Below are 19,975 nucleotides of genomic sequence, written 5' to 3'. Positions count from 1 at the left end.
TAGCAATCTCAAACTCAAGACAAGCAAGAAAATCAGGAAGGATCAAATGATCTGCATCTCAAATTAGGCCTCAGAGTGCTGGCTGTTGCACCAAATTAGGGAGACGGCCTTTGCTGTACTAGGAAAGTTTCCTGTATTGCCGAGATCCTCAGAGCCTGAAGCTTTGACATTCTTGGTCAGCAAGGGACAAGAATGGGCTTTTTTTTTTTCCATGACGTCTGTGGAAAAACAATGCATCCATCACTATTCTGTCTCACTTGTCTTGCAGAAATTAGCTGAAAAAATAATAACTGCATTCTCTCATGAGGTAGACTGACCAGTAGCGTACCTGACTTCTGGAACATTCTGACTAGGCAGGCCTCTGAATCCACAGCCATGAAGGACCAGAAGAGGAGGTCAGAACAGTCAGTTCACTCACTTCCCTGGAAATGTGAACTAGTGGAAAAACAATTCATTTTCTATGGTTCAATACCAGGAAAGCAATGCTTCTGTGCACAAGGGATATGACCTTCTGAATCCTTCTTTGTTTAGGTGTGACATAATGGACTGGTTGTCTAACTGGATGAAGAAAGTTCCAGAAAGCAGCCTTGTCTTCAAAGTCTTTAGGGCCAACAGAACTACTCTTAGCTCCAAATGGCAGATGTATGCCCTCTCTCTGTCAGAGGGGGCTACATGCCTTGCACCAGTCATGTTTCAGTTACCGCTGTATGCTATAAGCAACCATCACCCCATGTTACTTGTAGCATACATGAGTAACTCATTTTTGTAGGCTGCTGTCAGTAATGTGAAGATGAGTTAGGCCTGACTGCTATATGTAGCCATCAATGGATAAAGGCTGAGAAAAGTTGTTTATCACTGCTGGTCAAACAGTTCTAAATACTTAGGATAATAAAGTTATTGGTCAAAGCAGAACTGAAAAAAGTTAACATATGTTAAAAAGTTATGGATCAAAGACGTTTCCATAACCATACTCTACTACTGCTCCCCTTCTTCCAAGTCAGTCTTTCTGCATTGCACAGCCCCATTCTACTACACATAGTCTCTTAATACCTACCTGTACCTATCAACCGTCAGCCATTTAATACAGACCTTGACCATGTCCTTCAGTTTAAGAATCATGTGTGATCTTTTGCATGTAAACAGTGCCTGCACACATTCGTGAACGTGTGTGTTGGGGGGCAGACACATCAATAGTGAATAAGCAGCAATTTCTTCTACTGTGTGAGAACTGACGGAAGTGTTAAAAAGCAGTAAACTAAAGCTCGTTTTGGTACTGGATAAGACTGTGAGGTTTACTACTTAGCTGGACTACAGAAGTGAGGCAGCTGGGACTAGCCTTTGACAGTCCTACTTGCGCACATATGAAAAAAAACAGAATAAAGAACATAATAAATTTGGACTTGGTACATTTATAATACACCATATATCTCAGAATCATTACAATGCAAGGACACTACAACAAAAGAACATCTTGTGGTTTGCCTGCTGAGGTTACAAATAAGGTAAGGTGGCTTAAGGGAAGCTTTGTGCTGACAAGAATGAAGAGGATGAGAGGGTCTTGGCTGAGGTATGCAAGTTAGCTATAGTTTGGAGCTGGGATCAAGGAGATTGGCAGACAAAGAAAAAGATAGGTAGTTTCATGTCTAAACCTTACCAACACAATTCCACTGCATGACTGATTTGTGAGGAGGGCTTTATTTAAGTAAGATACAATGTGCATCACTGTGGGGGCAAGTCATGCATCTACAAGTAGCATAATTGTTCAGTTACTGCTGCATGCTGTAAGTAACCATCTCATGAGGAAGCTTAGTTCAGCCTCTCTAGGCTACACCTGGAGAGTCTATTTACAGAATCTATGATGCATTTGGCTGCAGAAAGAGAAGACTAACCACAAGACTGGGAACACTATCCATCACAGAACCAAACAAAAAGGCTGGCACCCAACAGTCTGCAGCATTGTATTTATTTGCAGATAATCACTCGTGTGTTCTGAAATATGCGGACGTGCATCTAATGCCCTGTTTAAACATACCAAACAACATTTTACAGCTAAATTTAACTTTTTCTATCATAGACGGGATTACATACTATAGAAATAATAAAAAAGGCCTGACTATCATTAGAGTTTGCTCTGGGGAACAACCCACAGGCTTCATAAAGTTTCCAAGGCCATCCACTTCCAGAATCTACTGATCGTGTCAGGATTCTCAGTGTTGGGGTGAATTTACAAAACTACACACTCATAATGCGCAAGGCCTTAGCAGACTCAGGATTGCTGAAAAATGGGTGGCAGGGTCATCTTCTTGAAAGACTTGGGCTGTACCAACAAGTGCAAAACCATGACAGTTACACACTTTCCGGGGGAAGTGAGGAGACTTCTTCCCTTCTAAGGCTGGCGCAGATTACAAAATGAACAGGAAGAGCTAAGCAGAGGAGGAGAAACATCAGGGTAATTCATAGTAGGCCAGCCTCTTTCCTATTCAGGGGGTTATCAAGCAGGTTGTGGAAGGACTGGTAAGAATGCACTTTAACCATGAACTGAGCACCCAGGATACCATTTTTGACTTCCTCCAGAAGGGAAAACAACCTCAGCCACATCATCTTGTGCAGGCATATGCCCGCGTTCAAAGCTTTGACCACAATGTCAGCACAGTCAGTACAGCAAGTGGCTCTGTGAAAGCCCATCAACAGTGTCTAAATGAGATCCTCCTTGCACCCATACTTGAGCTGTCAGGGAGGATTGGTAACCGACTTGTAAGATATACAGCAGAGGCTCTAATTCCCATTCTGGCAGAAGAATAAACCATCTTACCATAGCTATGCAACACCTTTCACTGCATGCTAGGCAGTAAACAGATAAGATTATACTACCACTGGACCAAATAATGGACTACAGATGTCATATACTAAACCTGTAAATGTCTAGTAAGCAGTTTTCTACAGTCAGACAACTGATTGTAAAGTGACAATATCTTGCCTCCTGGTGGGCTTTCCTGTGATGCTGTGGTACCTCCACACTCCCAAAAAAGGTATCTGACTACCAGCTCCATGGAAGAGATGACCCAAGGCTCACTCGTCTTCTGATCCTGGCACTTTGTATTGGGGGGGGTGCAGGGCCAGGTTATGCTGGACTTTATGAACCTCAGAGCTTCACAAAAAGAAGGGCCATCTGTGAGGAGAGTTTTTGAGGTGGAGGACTCAATGTCCTTGTCCATCTCTGGGTCTAAGGAAGTAATTTCATACTTCATTATCAAACCCCCCCCCAAAAAAAAAAAGCATGGGCTCACACAGTCTCCTTTCAGTTCCAGTGTGAAGAACTTTCAACTGCCATCATATTTCTGGTCACGAGGTCAGTCAGAAGTTTGTATCCTGTGATAAGTGACAGGGTTGAACTTTTGGCAGTGCTTGACATCTCACACCTTCCCGAAACAATATAAGCAATACTGATGTAGGTCTTGTCCAGTAACTTAACAAGTCACTTGGACACGATTTGTATCCAAGTAATGAATGCAGAATTTTACCAAATAAACACTCCAAGATCGCGATCCAAGATTTGCAAGCCAAAAAAAAAAAAAAAAAGTCAACTCTTAATTGATGAAAAGAATGAATTCAACCACAAGACCAAGAGAGGAGTCTCCTTAGTGCTAAATCCTATATTTACCTGAAGGTCACAAAATGAACATGTAGCACCTTACTTTTTTCTTCCCATTTAAAACTACATGCAGCATTACGTAGTCTTGCAGTACTGCAACCCTCTAATAAAATATAGTGAACAGCCCTAAAGGGATTCAATCATTTCTACAAGTTTACAGGCATCATGAGTTGTACTCCATTTGGTAAAACATTATTTTTTTGCACTAATTTTTCTAGATTCCCATTTGAGTACCAAACTACATCTGATTCACAGTATTAAGCACGTCTCCATAATGAACAGTGCAAGTAATGAACAAACACTTACCCTTTGGTAATGCACTGCTAAGGTTGAGGACAGCCATAAGGTTACGGATATCACTGTCGATACTCTGAGCAACACCAGGATACTAAAATGAAAAACGCGGTCAGCAACTATCGTGTTCTGTCAAGATACAGTGCTGTAAGCAATATCTCCAAATACCATATAAATGTAAACTGCACCAGCAACAACCTTTATAAAACTATGACAAGCTCCATGAAACATAAGCTGTACAGGACAGGAGACTGAAAAACTGCTTCTATTCATGCTGGACATGCAAATCATGCTCGACACCCAAAGGAGACACTGCAAATGAAAGAATCTAGCATATTTCAAACCATTACAAAGCATAAAAGCAGCAGCACTTTCGGAGGATGACACACTCAGGGTTGCAGCACTCCCCTAATGCTGCACTGCAGTGTCAGCATCTAGTCATTTGGAGTGGGAATAGAACTCACAGCCTTCGGGTCTCCCATCACCAAAGGTGTGTGCACTACCTATTTTGTCACCAAAATTGCTCTATGGCCATTGTGATATGCGAGACACACATGATGAAAAGCAATGCTACCAGATTCAGAATGTACAGTTGTGCAAAATCTTGCCGTAACAGTAGATATCCATCTCTTCACTGTTTCAGTATTCATAACAGAAGGGATCTCCTACCAGGATAGGCCAACGTCCACCCAGTATACCAAAGCCTTAAGTACTTACAGGTGCTGTAAATCACACGTACGTTTCCGAAGCAAGGTGTAGAGCATAAATTTGATTTATAGACACACACACGAAAAAGCCCCAGGAAGAACAGAATGCCCCTAGGGACAAAGAAGAACATGTACATCCAGAAGGAGAAAAGGAGAAGAGCTTCTCGGCCAGGAGGGCAAGAAGGAACAGGCTAGAGTAGAGGGGGCAGGAGGGAGGGAGCGAATACTGCAAAAGTGAAGAGAAGGACATCTACTATTATGGTAAGATTTTACATAACTGTACTATGTCTTTCCATATCACTGTTGCAGTATTCCCAACAGAAGGCAGAGTACAAAAGCTCAATAAGAAACCTGGGAGGAGGATGGCACTGAAGAGCACTCCAGAAACCCATGCAGGACAGCACACCCTAGCTCTGGAAATAATATCTAACTTGTAATGCTTAGTGAAGGTATAATGGAAGACCAAGTAGCAGCCTCAAGGATGGAATTAATATCCAGTCCCTTAAAAAAGCAACAGAGGAGGCAAAAGCCATGGCCAAATGAGTTTTTACAGAGGAGTAAAGATACTTGCCATGACAGGAATAACAAAAGGAAATGGCCTTAGAAATCTAAAAAGAAATGGTTTGTTTAGAAACAGCCAAACCCAAAGACCTGGGATGAAAGGGAACAAAAAGCTGCGTAGATTTGCAAATATCCTTAGTTTTACCCAAATAATATCTGCCTATGCAAATCCAAGGTGTGAAGAACCTTCTCAGTGGCAGAATGTGGTGAAAGAAAAAAAGGAAGGCAAATGAATAGACAGAGTCAACTCAATGACCACCTTGGGCATAAAAGGTTTAGTATGAAAAGAGACACCCTGTTTCTGTGGAAAATTAAAAAAGGAGGAACAGCCACTCTCTTACCTGAAGTGAGGGCTAAAACTACAGTCTTCAAAGTACAATGTTGTAAGGAAACTGAAGCAGCGCTCAAATGGAGCCTGGGTCAATTTCTCAAGAACAAAACTGAGGTTCCAGGAAGGAAGAATTGGTTTCCTGGGAGGCCTAATATGAAGGACACCTTTAAAAAAACTGACATGTCAAATCTTGATGCCACAGAAGGAACTAAGTGAAGGCAAGCATAAATTGCTGACAGCTGAGCTTTAACTGACCAATATGCCAACCCAGCATGGAGTAGATCACACAAATAAGAGAACCATAGGGACCTACACAAATAAGGGATCCTGGTTTTGAGAGAGGCACAAGACAGAAAAAACTTTTCCATTTGGTCAAATATGATTTCCTGGTAGTGGGTTTCTTGGCCTCCTTCAGGACCCGAACCATGGCCTCAGAAAAGAGATGCATAAAAGGGATCAAAACCCTATCACCCAGAGAGTCGGTTAAAGAGTGGACAAGTAAGGATGGATAAGAAACCCTTTGTCTTATGTGAGAAGGTCCACCTGGTAAGCTAACTTGTATTGATTGCCCCAGGCCAAGTGAGAAATAAGTGGGGACCAATGTTGTTTGGGCCAAAAGGGAGTCACTACCAAGATTATCGGGAGTCTTGCCTGATTTTGTGCAAGACCCTCAGAAACAGAGGAAGGGGAGGGGAAGGTATACAGAAACATCCGCTTCCAAGGAAAAGATGTATCCACTTTCCAAGTCAGAGGACTTGGGACTCCAGAACAGAAGAGAGGAAGTTGTCTGTTCAGAGGGGAGGCAAAGATCTATCTGAGGAATACCCCACTGATGGACAATGTCCAGGAGCACATCTCTGTGAAGCATCCATTCATGAGCGTCTGTGTTGGACCAGCTCAAAGAAGTAGGTGCTTAAGTACACTTAGGAGGCATACATCTACAACCCTTTATACCCTTAAGTTGCAGTCAAAACTGCCTGCGAACAAAAAGCAGGTTTGGAAGCATAATTCCTCTGAAACATTGGGATAGGAAAAAGAAATATGCTTCAACTCTTGCAAGGCCTTGCCCTTATCCTAGAGAGACAATGTTCAACAACAGCACCAAAAAAATGTATTATCCATAGGAAGATCCAACAGTTTGGCCTTAATGACATCAGGCAAAGCCTGAAACAAAGACATTAGTAACTCATGACAGAAACAAATGCAGCAGCCCTGGAGGAAGCATCAGCAGCATCATAACTGCACTTAATAGAATGGATAACAACTTGAGAGGTGGAACCCAACAAGGAAATGGTAGAAGCCTTCCCCTCAGAGTCAGGGACATCAGAGATTACCTGAGAAAAGAGGGCCATAACATACCTAGTTATATGAGTTTAGTAGTTAATGGCAATAAAGAATAAGGCAACTGCAGTATAAGCCTTCCTGTACAGCCTCTCCATGACCCTAATATCCTTGTCTGAGGGAAGCTGTTTGGAAGAGACAGAACAGAAGGATCAACAGAAGGGCATTTATACAAGAATTTACATTCATCTGGTACCTTGTAAAATCTGTCAGGTTTCTTGGGAGCTGGGAATTGAGAATCAGGGGGCATAGAAGCTGCTGAGAAAGTATCCAGAAGAGCAGCCAAAACTGCGGGAACAGCAGAAGGTTTGGGGGACTCCATCTAAAGGTGCTCATAATACCTCTTATGGAGATCAGAAACTTAAAGAATTCCATTATATGGGTAACAGTGTCCCCAAAAGAGGGTTCCTCCAAAGGGGAATCTGGACTAATAGCATCCTCTTCCTCTGAACCATAATTCAAGGGGGAAAGGATTTGGGAAGAGTAAGCTAACGACTCCTCCCTACAGTTCTGATCCTCATCAGAAGAATCCAGTTCCCTGGGTCTTTTAGGAGGAGTGGTAGACCAGGGAGGGGCAGGCTCAGAGACCCCTTGAGAAGACTTTAAAGTAATTAAAGCATGTGTAAAATCCTGCCATTCACATTGCAGATCCATAAATATAGGGGAAAGATACTTGGTTTTCCATTTCTTTTTCTATGGGATGTCTGCATGAAACACCCTAGCAACATTCAATAAGTGCAGTAGGGAACATCTCCCTCACTAAAATCTGTGGAGTCCCCTTCGTTTCTTTGGATATAATCAGCTGAGGACCCCCCCCCCCCCATCAACATCTGGAGCAGATATTTAAGTCTCCAAGGATGTGTGAGGAGTAGGATTCATGCTGGCCTATGACAGGGTCATGTCAGAGGAATCCGAAGTAATCAGATGATCCTCTGGCTTTCACTAGTCTCGAGAGATATGTCCGGGGAAGGCGGACAGCAGCTGTATCAGGCCTAAGTTTTCTGTCTTTTTTTCTTGGCAAATGGCTGACCCTCAGGACGGGAAGACTCTACCACAGCATCTTCAGCCAACAGCTTAAGACACTGGTTTTCTAGGTAAATAGATAAGAAGAGAGATAACTACATAGGGTCTTACTGGAAAAAAAATTGGCAGATAGAACATTATGTATGGTCATGGGACACAAAACAGGCACTAGTTTTGACTGTCTATGAGGAATCTTCCTCCCACACTGACATTTTCCTTTTCTGGATGACATGAAACTAATCAACACTAAAGAAAAAGAAGGAGAAATCCCAACAAGACACTTATCCTAAAAAAACGGCTTTGTAACCAGCACAGATTAAAGACACTGAGAGATGTTCAATAATGGTGTTCGAACTGGAGGCAAAGAAGTTCTGAGTGTGAGCATCCCTATATCACCTTTATGCCCTATGCTCTGCATGGGGAGTGTACGTGATGCACAGCACCTGTAAGTACTAAAGGCTTTTGTATACTGGTCAAGCATTGGGCTATCCTTAGCGGGAGGATCCCTTCTGTTAGGAGTACTGCAACAGTAATAAGGAAGGACATCATATGTTACCCTATACTCACTGATTTCTTGCTAAACAGCATCCCTATCCAAATTTCTACTCTCAGTTTTATCAGCTAACCAATTACCTATCTACTTCAAGAATGAGCACCCCTTAATTATACTTTTTTACATTCTGATGAAGGTGATGAAGCAACTGCAGAATGTTAACCAGTATTAGGCTGAAAAAAATAAAGTTGTGAGCCATTACAAAAGAACGGGCACTGATGAGGAAGAGTGATAACCATCAACTTGGGGATAAAAACTGTAAATTTAATATATCATGCAGAACAAAGAAATGCAATAAACACTAAACGTTTTAACTATATCACCACGTTTTTCATGTGACCTTGGAACTTCCTCAGACATGCTACAAACCAATCCAGATACAGTACTATTTGTATTAAAACCAACATCAATTAACCAATCAAATTACTCAACCTAAATTACAACCCTTTTACAACTACTTAAACTTTAAATTCATACAAATACATATATATATATATATATATATATATATATATATATATATATATATATATATATATATCTATATGACAGTATAAAATATAAGAATATTAAGAATTAAAAAAGAAGAATTAAAAAGAAGAATTAAAAAGAAATTACAACACATATTTCTTAACTCCATCAGTAGGAAATGGAAGAGATATAAATACTTTACTACCATCTAGTGGTCCAATCAGTACATTACAGCCTAAAAAAATCTTAATAAACTTTTGTCCCAAAATAAAAAAATAAAATGAACAAACCACCAACTATAATCTAGTAGCCCTAAGCTTTAAAACATTGCAATTGAGACATTTTCATTAAGACCAGGAGATTTATTAGCTTCTAAAATCAATTACCAAAATACTTCCTGGTATTCAGTTTTTGTCTCACATTGCCAACCCCTAACTTCATAAGGAATTTCTTCCAACACAAAGAATAAAAATGTAGCTTCCTTACAATTTATAGCATGCTTATAAAGTGCATTCTTAAGCTCTTTTCTGCAAATATCATAAAGGTGCTCATAGATTCTTCTTTTCAAGGCCCTTTCTGTCTTCCCCACATAGAAAGCAGGACATTTTTTTACATTCAGCTATATAAACAACTCCCTTACTATCAAAATTTGAAAAATTGTTGCCATACATAAATCTATCCCCGCTTTTTATATAAATATTCTCAGCATTCCTAACGTGGGATATTGGACACACCTACTACATTTAAAAGTCCCTTTTCTTTTATTTACATCCTTACTTGAATATGAATGCTGCTCCAAAATATTTTTAACATGTCTCTCTCTCCTACAAGTAAAATTAAGTGGCTGTTTAAAAATTGCATCTAGATCAGAAAACCTGAAAACATATTTCAATTTTTAGAAATAGAAGTTTCACTATTAAAATTCATTACAAAAGACCTTGTTATGATATCCTCCCCGTTCTTTGCCCATTACTGAATTAGCATTGCTATTCTCTTTCCCTAATAAAGGACAAAACCTGTTTTTTTCTCCCCTCTCTTACCTCATTAAGGACTTTTACCATTTTATTAGAATATTTCCTTTTTAAAAACATATTCTTTAATTTATCACACTCGTTTATAAAACGCATTTCCTCCAAAATCATTCTTGACATCCTAATAAACTGCCCCTTCAAAATGCTTCTTTTTTGTTTATTTGGATGGCCACTAGTAAAGTAAAGATAGGAATCTGAGAAGGTACTCTCTATAAACTTCAGATTTAAACTAATTTTTAATCAAATCCATGTGTATTGTTATGCCCAAATAATTCACATAATTTTTGGTAATATTATAGGTGAATTTTAAAAACTCTACATTATTACTAATACAATTTAAAAATTCATTCAACTTCTCTCGTGTCAGTCCAAAAGATACATAAATCGCACCAGGAATTTTCATAAGGGGAACTGAAAAAAACAATATTAGCATAACTGGGGGCACAACTCGCCCCCAATAGCTACTCCTACTTGCTTGAAAATTTCCCCTTCAAAATGAATGAAATTACTATTGAGTATAATTTCTAGCAATTATCCACTATAACTCTTAACATCCTTAAACACAAATTTCTTTACATCAAACAGAGCCTCCTCAAACCACTCAATATCTATTGTGTGGGGAATGAAAATAAATCTAGAATATCAGTCGTTACAAATAAAATATCCTTATTAAAAACCTTCTGATCTATAGATTTCAAAAAGTCCCAAGAGTCCTTCAAAATACCCTCATGTTCCATCCATATTAATTTTAATCTTGAATCAATATATTTTGCTACTGCATACGTTTTCAATCCATTTGCTGCAACTACACATTTTAGAGGGGGATTACCCAAATCTTTATGCACCTTTGGAATACTAAACATGGACAGTACCAAAGGTTTTTCCATCTACAAATAATTATAAAGATCTACATCTATCACACTATCATAAAATAATGCTTGAGCAAAATTCAATTTTGGAATAAGCAATATTAATTTCATTGATTGATGCTCTGTTGTATTTATCTTCTTTGCCTAATAATAATTCCATTTTAGCAAGTTATAGAATATTATCCATAATAACCATCCCACCCCCTTTATCAGGCTTCATTATTCTACTATTTTTATTCTTACTTAATTCCATAAGAAGTTGTCTTTCCTGGTAGGGGAGGTTAGAATGTACCTAAGATTTACTTAAAGCAACCCTTAATTCTTTTTCTACAACTGTTTCAAAATTCCTCCGTTGGGGGTGTAGGGGAGGATTGTAATCAGCTTTATCTTTTCTAGTGCAGCATAAATCAAGACTAAATTTTTCTTCCTTACAAATAACTTTAAATCAATGAGTATCACTTTTTATTGGGCACAGACTTTAGCCCTTTCATAAATAAAATATGTTTCATTCAACTCAATGTTACTATAATTAAAAAATATTAAAATTCTGAAATGAAAACACATACTCCCCTTTGCGTAATTCCCTGTTTGTTGTACCCTTCATTATATTCACCCATATTAGTTATTGTAAAACATTAATCCCCTGCCTGTGATGTCACACCCCCTCCCCCCACTGTAACTAAAATGAATTATGGACCTGTTTTTTTATCCTTTCCGACCTTCTCAAACTAGGGAATTCAAAAGGGTCCTTTAAATTCAAAGAAAACTTTTCCTCATTAGCATTTCTACCATAATGTTCTTCATTATTACAATACCTTTCACTCGATGTGGCATAATCATACCTATATTTTCCTTCTCTCCTATTATGGTCCTCTTTATTATATTTAGTTTCATCGTGCCAACAAGATAAAAATGTTTATCCTCCACATGGTTAGGCTTAGGATATCATCTATTTTTCTTATATTCTAATATATCTCTTCCTAGCTTCCTAATTTTACACTTAGAAATAAAAATACATTTCTCATCTATGTTTCTCTTAATATTCAAATATCAATATTTTTCTTCCTCTACTGTAAATAATAATTCGTTAACTATTTTCTTGTTAGTCTCATCAATCTTTTTAAATGAGCATTCCATTTCTATTTCATTTTGCCTAATAATCGCTTTCATAATGGAAAAGCCACATGAATCAAATATCTAAACAAGTTCCTTATAAAATTCCGAGCCCTCCTTAATGTTATTCGAGTACTTGTATACCCTTAGGCCTTTAGATACTATTTCCATTTGTAAACATTGCTTCAAATATTTGTTGTCCAAATCCAAGGTTTTACACCTTAACATACAGTCGTACAATAAGCTCAAATTAAAGTCATATGCAATTTCAGAGTCAGCTGCAATACTCTGCTCATTTTGGAAAGAAAAGTCATTATTATTCAACCATTCTCGCCAGTCAAAATCTTTGTAAATGTGATTATGTGCCGATAAAGATATATATGTCTACTATTAAAGTCACCTGAATTCTGGCTCCAGATATTTTATCTTTTTTCTTTAGGTCTCGCACCTTCATTCTTGTTGGCATCCGCTTTAACCACTGTCTGTTCCACCGTGGATGATCTAAACACAGGTGGAACTCCTGTCGGGGACGCCGCTCCTTTACCAGGAGCTCCCTGTTAGTCTTCCGGTAAACCATTACATCCTTCCGTAATGACAACACCTCCTGGTTACCAGGTAACGATACATCTCTGCCACTAGTCAGCAATTGTGATAAGTTTGTTAAGAAGCTAAACAAGTTGTGAGAGCCACCCATGGCATTTTTGAGCTCAAACGCTGGCATGGTTAATTAATTCCCCACTGAGCTTATTGGAAACCTCCAAATCCTCCATCAAACACGACCAACAAAATTCAAAACGCTACAGTGCCACGAAAAAAGCCGAAGCTCCCAACAAACAATCACAAAAGAACAGGCACTGAGGAGAAAGAATGATAACCACCAACTTGGGGATAAAAACTGTAAATTTAATAAATCACACAAAACATAGAAATGCAATAAACACTAAATGCTTAACTACATCACAGCATTTTTCGTTTGACCTTGGAACTTCTTCAGACATGCTACAAACCAATCCAGACACAGTACACATGGAACAAAGATAAGTTCCTTTCATTGGATTGGTAGTACTTGATTTAGATCTATTACTATGGTATAAAAGCTGTTTCAAGCTGCAATTCTTCTTAAAACTGAAAAAACGTTTGTTCGCCACTATATCTAAATGTTTAGGGTCAAGGTTATCCTTGTTCCATGTGTAGCTCGTGCCCTCATATTCTAACCACAAATTAATTTATCCATCCCATGAGTATTTCTGTCATGAATATGTGGATTTCAGGACACGACATTTGGTTTACATAGCAATCTGTATGCTTTGTAACTGTTTTTATGTTGGTAAGACGAACAGAAAATTAAAAGAATGAATATCAAAACACACTAGTGATACAAGGTTACAAGACCCCAGAAGTCCATTGACTAAACACATTCTATTAAAATCTGAACATTATCTTAAGTTTATGGCAATTCAAATTATTCCAGAAAGTCTACGTCATGGAGATATTGTTCTAAGGACTGAACAAGTGGAGATGAGGTGGGTTACTGAATTGAGGGCTGACAAGACACCAGGACTGAATATAGCAGTACCATTGAAACCTGCCCTGAAAGGTCGTAGAATAAGTTGACCATATACCGTACTACTTTTTGCCATCAACTGCATAGTCCATCTATCTACTATTTAGTTTACTACATATGGTTTTGACAGACTTTTGTCATGTTTTCGGCTCTCGTATCAAAAACCCATGCGTCACTAAGTGCCTTTATTGGATTTTTATTGTTTATACTATTTCCTATATGTGGTAATTGATGGATGCAATTGTTTTTATGACTGACCTTAAGAATTTGATGGATGTTATATTTATATAGGGTTATGATAATTTTCATATGGGTGGGTTTACCATCTTGATTCTCAATTATTTCATGGCAAAAGAATGGACAAGTACGCCTTCTTTTGGATGAGTATATCACTGAGAGCAGATCTGGTATTCATGAGTTTCTTTGATTACTTGTGATAGTTATTCTGCATGTTCCAGTACTGGGCATTGGGACTGATTTATATCTACTAGGAGAGCCAATATATTTAGCTTGCTATGTTACTGACATTGGCTCTGTTGTGGCACTAGTATTTGCCCGAAACTACATATTTTATTTAATGGAAACTTTATACAATGTCTTTTTAATAGTAATGTTCTTTATACTATGGTTTTTGTTTATGGATATCTATGTATGAATAGCTCCACATTGGGTCATGAGCCTATATATGAGCCTAGATTGGTTTGCTGATAATTAGTGGGGATGTGAGTTTCTGTTGTACAGACACTGAAGTTAGGACTTGACATTTGTACTGTTATTAGTTTTTATCAACTTGTTACTCTTTTTTATTTTCTTTGCACTATATTTGATGCACTGCAAAGTGATTGTGGTATTTTTGTATTGTAGTAATGATTTCTTAAGCTTTTAGTTTGAGATAGTTTTGTTATAATGCACTAGCATTGGATAAGTTATATGCAATGTTCATTACTTTTATCACATTCATATTTTTCGATGGGATACCCGATAGTGTACGATCTTTTGATTGTTGTCTGATGGGTGTTAGCTGTGATTCTTATAGGCTATATTAGCTTGGAGAATTGGGTTATCTGTTTTGCTTAACTTCAGTGGCAATTTAATGTTTTGTATGCTTATATAGCAGCAATTATGTTTCATGTTGTCTATATAAGAGTACCTTCTCCATTGGTCATAAATCTGCATATGAATATTGATTGGTTGCCTGATTACCAATGGCAATATAAGGTTAATTGGCGTACAGTTAATGGTTATTCTGTTTCTATGTTCTTTATTACTTGAGCTTGATATACATTTCCCCGTCTGATATGATTTATTGGTATGCTGATTGTTACATACATATAATTTTGCATACATAGCAGTGTTAGTGTCTCAGGCTGCCTAGTTATGAGCAGCCCCTTATTGGTTCATATTTCTATAAAAGCGCTTAGATTGGTTTTTGATAACCAATAGGAATGTATTGCTAGATCTTTTGATTGTTGTCTGATGCGTGTCAGCTGTGATTCTACTAGGCTACTTCAGTTGGCGAATTCAGTTATTTGTTCTGTTTACTTCAGTGACAACTGAAGGCTTTGCATGCTCATAACAACAATTATGTTTTGTGCTGCCTATATATGAGGATGTATAATTATTGATTGTTGCCTGTTTACTAATGGTGATGCAAGGTTACTTGTTGTACAGTTAATGATTTCTCGATTCCTACTGTTACTGTTTTTCTTATTTGATTTAGATGTGTATGATATATATTTCTCCATTTGACATGATTTATTGTAATGTTGATTGTTACAGTTTTGCATATATAGCTGTGTTTGTTCCTCGGGCTGCCTAGATATGAGCTGTTCATTATTGGTCCACACCTCCATATAACAGCATAGGATTGGGTTCTGATAACCAATAGATGCAATGTCAACAGGGGCACAGACAATGTCCTGCACTTTTACTGTTATCGTTTGTTACAATACTATTTTATTTGATTTGGACACATATGCTTAGACTACATGTTGAGTCTACTTCCATTATGTTTTTATGATTGATCACCATGCTGCTAGAAACAAAAATTCATTTAATCGTGATCTACTTTTAAAGTATAAGTCTTCTTATTGATGTTTTGATTTGTTATGAACGTCTTTTTAAGAAATGTTCACAATGTTTTTACTAACTGTGCCAGATAGAGAAATTCTGTTCTTATTCGTTACCATTTGATTTATGTGCTTTATTAGTTAGCATGCATAAGGCTGCTGACTGGATAGGCCTTATGATTTTAATCATTGGCTGGATATACTTTACATTCACTAATGCAGATATTTCCTTCTACGGGAGGCTTGGGCTGGACCTTACAGTTTTATTGGCTGAATAGCCATTAGCATGCTGTATGCCAGCAAGAAATTAAGGATTTGATATCCAGAAAGTTTAACCTTGGGATTGTTTTTGTCGAATACATGTTTTCTATCCATTTTCATATCTATCTGGATGTGTGAAGGTTTGTTTTTATTGGCTGCATAGTTATTACTAGCTAGTTATTGGTAGTTGGGGTACATAAATTGCAGCTATTGGTTTGTTTACTTAAATCTGAAGGACTGTAAGTCCAAAAGCACTTATCTATTTTTGTTATTGTCATTAAAGGATTTTACCCTCAACCTGGTGGATGCATGCAGTATTTGTTTTGTCCTTCATATACACACACATATATATATATATATATACACACACACACACATATATAGAGAGACAGAAAGATGTAAATATTTACATATCTATATATAATATATATATCTATTTATACATGTCTCTCTCTCTTATATATATATATATATATATATATATATATATATATAAATAAACACACACACACATATATATACATACATGCACCAAACAGCAGATGTTCAAGCAGATGTCAGAAACATAAGCCTTCTAAAAATTCAAAAAAACAAAAAACAAACTAGTGAAAAAACCACCCTTGCAGGTCCAGCGCCTTTAAACTCCTGGATTCAGATATATGTGTGCAAAGTTCTTAATAATCCACAGGTCATGTTGTAAACAAGAACGCCAATAAACGAAAAAACCAAATTGAAATTTTATTAAGCTTAAAAACAAGCTTTTCTTCGGCGCTCTGCACCAACTTCCTCAGAAAAACAAACTGCACCACACATTTGTCTCACTATAAATACATCACTACTCCACTCAAATGCGCCCCCTAGCGGCTCCCCTTTAAAAAGCACATAATTACACACTGAAATTTTTAACTAAGAAGCGGCTAAAATGTTCAACAATTTGGTATCTACTACGCATACCTGCCATCAATGCTGATAAACCTCTGATGCTCCAAATATTGAATTTTAAAGCCACCATAATTACATATAAATACAAATGATCAAATGTGTCAATAGCCACAAGAAAAATTATAATGTATTTTAAAAATAAGTATAAAAGTGGAAAAAAATTCCCACAAGTGTTAATATAAACATTAATATAAACAATAAATAGTGAACACAGAAATGAAATAAAAAATGATAAAACCCAAAAATATGTTCCCAGATGGCATTAAGTCACTCCAGAGGGCTTCACCTCACTAGGCTTCTCAATTTGAGGAAGCAACTGATGGAAAGCATACTGTTAAGTCCAGGTAAATGGTAAGCTTCCAACATAAGTTGCCACATCAACTCCTTGCATTCAAGTCTTAAAGAATCGGGTCCCCCCATAAACTCTTGGTTTAGCTGATCGATGACTGTAAACGAAAATTCGTGACCTGGATTATCGAATATATGTTTGGCCAGAGTGTTGTCGACCTTCCCCTTCCTGATGGCATAATATAAGTGCTCGTATACTCGTTCCTGTAGTTTCCTATCAGTCTTGCCGATGTAGAAACCTGGGCAGACCGAACACTGGGCTAAATATACCACCTGATTACTGGCACAATTGAATCGTCCTTGTATGAGACTACTTCTTGTCCCTGATGGAAAAAGCTGAACTTGCTTTAATGTATCTGCAGTATCTGCACATGTTACATTTGAACATCCCAGATCTGGGGGAGGCACCAGCAACTTTGGACTCCAGGATGTTTTTGATGTTAAGGCACCTCCTGAAAGTAACCTTAGGGGGCGATAATAGTCCAAATGCTCCTCTTTGGCATGTTCGTCAGCAGAGGGTACCCCGCCGATTTTGTCGCAGAATTGAGTTTGGAAGTGCAGGGGAAGAGGGCCAATGGCCACTTCCGCCCCATTTTGGGGTATATGTAGGATGGGTCTTTAGGTTTACCTTGCCAGTGAGTCTGACACTTTCAACTTGGATGCGATGGACATCGTATCCATTATAAAGAAAAATTGGCGCTTATTAACCACAGAGTCAATAGGAGCATTTGGACTATTATCCTAATACTAATAAGGTTACTATACAATGTATAGTTTTTCTTGCCTTCCTATAAGCATCCTCCCCAGCTTTAGCTATTCAGCTTCCTTTCTGACTGCTCCTGTCCTCTGTATCCAGCCCCCCCCCCAAAGTGGAGGTCACCTTGAAGGATGGAAAGAGAACTGGAGATAGAGTCGTTTACAGGACTTTATCCTCCAGGCAGAGGTCATCACTGGCTAGGTGGAGAGGTGATGAGGGGCAAAGATGGTGATTGTCATCATATTTGCTGTTGTGCATTCCAGAACTTTAATCCCATGGCTTAAATTCCTCTGTCTGTAGATTTAATTTCTCCACATGGTGTAGGTTTCTTCTGCCTATCTGTTAATTTTACTGCAGCTCAACCAGAAATGCTTTCCCCTCAACTTTATCACTTTTCAGACTTCTCTTGACAGGAAACATCATCTGCAAACATATTTATGTCAATCTCTCCTTAATGGCAACATTCATCATACACTGAGTTGTCTTATCTGTACCCTTCATCTAAGTGATCAAACATACTTTCAATAGTTATTCATTCTCTAATGCCCACTTTATCCTACTCAGAGTCACATGGGAGATGGATCCTATCCTGACAATCAGTGGTTAGAAGGTAGACAACTATCCCTGGATGGGATGCCAGTTCAGCTCAGAACATGCATCCATATTTCAAATGCACATAGTACAAATACCTTACGGCAAAAGTTACATTAGTTTCAATTAACTTGGAGTGTGTCTTTTTTGATGTGGGTGGAAACAGCATTCACAGGGAGTGTACTGATTTTTCATCTGTTTACTAGACAACTGGGCTAGTCTACTAACCTTTTCCCATGACCCAGGCTCAGAGAGTAGTACAAAATATTAACAGACATATTTCTCATTAAGCAGGGTTATACATCTAGCAGTAGGTGCACACTGTAAAAAAAGGTATTAACATTGCTGCAGAGATAATTACAAAGTAATGGAAATGCTAACGAGGCTGAAAAGAAGCGGGTATGGTATGAGGTACTTTCAATGGGATATATTAACTCAGTGCAGAAGATTAAGAAAATAAGTTGCTTCTATACCTGAGTTGAAGTGTGGCTTAATAGAAATATGTAAGGTCATATATAGTTACGCTGATTAACAGTGTAACTATATATAGTTACACTGATTAATAGTGTTAGAGTAATACTACAATTCCTAAGGAAATTCAGTGTTAGAAGCAAAATATCCAAATTAGTCGTACATAATTTTTGTTAATTATACAAGCATAAACATTAATGTATAAATGGTTTACCTTCATATAGCTGAAAGCACATCCTTCGAATGTGCAGATACGTGAACTGTTTCTGCAAATTCCATACCACCGACTTCCCTAAAGTTCGAAAAAACAGCAAAAGTCGACATTTCCGATCGCTCCACAGCTAACAAGTGCTATCATGGGTCAAAAAGGGGGTGAGATTTTGTTATTCAAAACTTCGGTTTTGGCAATTTGCAGTTTGCAGTTCGTGGCAGCAATTTTGAGGATGTGGCTGTTAGACTTATGAAGGTAAATCATAAATACATATCTGTAGTGATACTCTCTACAGCGTATGATTGCTTTGAGCTACAGTAAGGCTATGGAGCTAACAGAAAAGGAAATTATTTCTGGTCCTGATCACATAATTTCTATCCGTTGTCTTTGAAGCATTTGCATGTGTGTTCTTTTATAAAAAGTTCACTCCATCTGGATTTAAAAGCACTGAAACTAGCTTTATTTCTGACCTTACTTGAGAATCTGTTCCAATATGCTAGTCCAATTTTAGAGAATACCATTCTCCAGGAGCTGATCCAGAAGGGGGTCTGAGTAACGCTAAGCTGTCCTTCAAGCTAGAGCTCAAAAAATAGTTGAGTGTTTGTAATATTTTAGCTTTATTATTTTAAACAGATGAGTGTTTAGTAAAAAAGTTGCTCTGCAACTGACAGCCATTTCACTGTCTGGAGTTGGAGTTGGTTACAGTGAAGAATATTTAAATCTGCCTGAAAGGTAAACCTAATTATTTAAGATATGCAAATTCTCCACAAAAAGAACTCAAGTAAAGAACCCATCTAAAGAAAGAATGAACAGCA

The 19,975-nt window shown here is 37.9% G+C and overlaps 1 protein-coding gene across 2 annotated transcripts in view; it reads right to left on the bottom strand.

Annotated features, from left to right (window-relative positions):
* The window catches only part of LOC122805553 (atypical kinase COQ8A, mitochondrial-like), a 768,588-nt gene that overhangs the window by 370,298 nt on the left and 378,315 nt on the right, over positions 1–19,975 (bottom strand). For both annotated transcript variants that reach the window (XM_044075768.1, XM_044075766.1), the window contains exon 9: positions 3,959–4,040. In XM_044075768.1, the coding sequence (XP_043931703.1) occupies positions 3,959–4,040 (82 nt within the window). The remainder of the gene's footprint in view (positions 1–3,958; positions 4,041–19,975) is intronic.

Source organism: Protopterus annectens, chromosome 6.part1 (genome assembly GCF_019279795.1).
Source record: "Protopterus annectens isolate FY-2018-M chromosome 6.part1, PAN1.0, whole genome shotgun sequence".
Taxonomy (NCBI): Eukaryota; Metazoa; Chordata; order Ceratodontiformes; family Protopteridae; genus Protopterus; species Protopterus annectens.
Note: the sequence above shows the minus strand (reverse complement) of the source record. Positions and strands in the feature narration are given on the sequence as shown.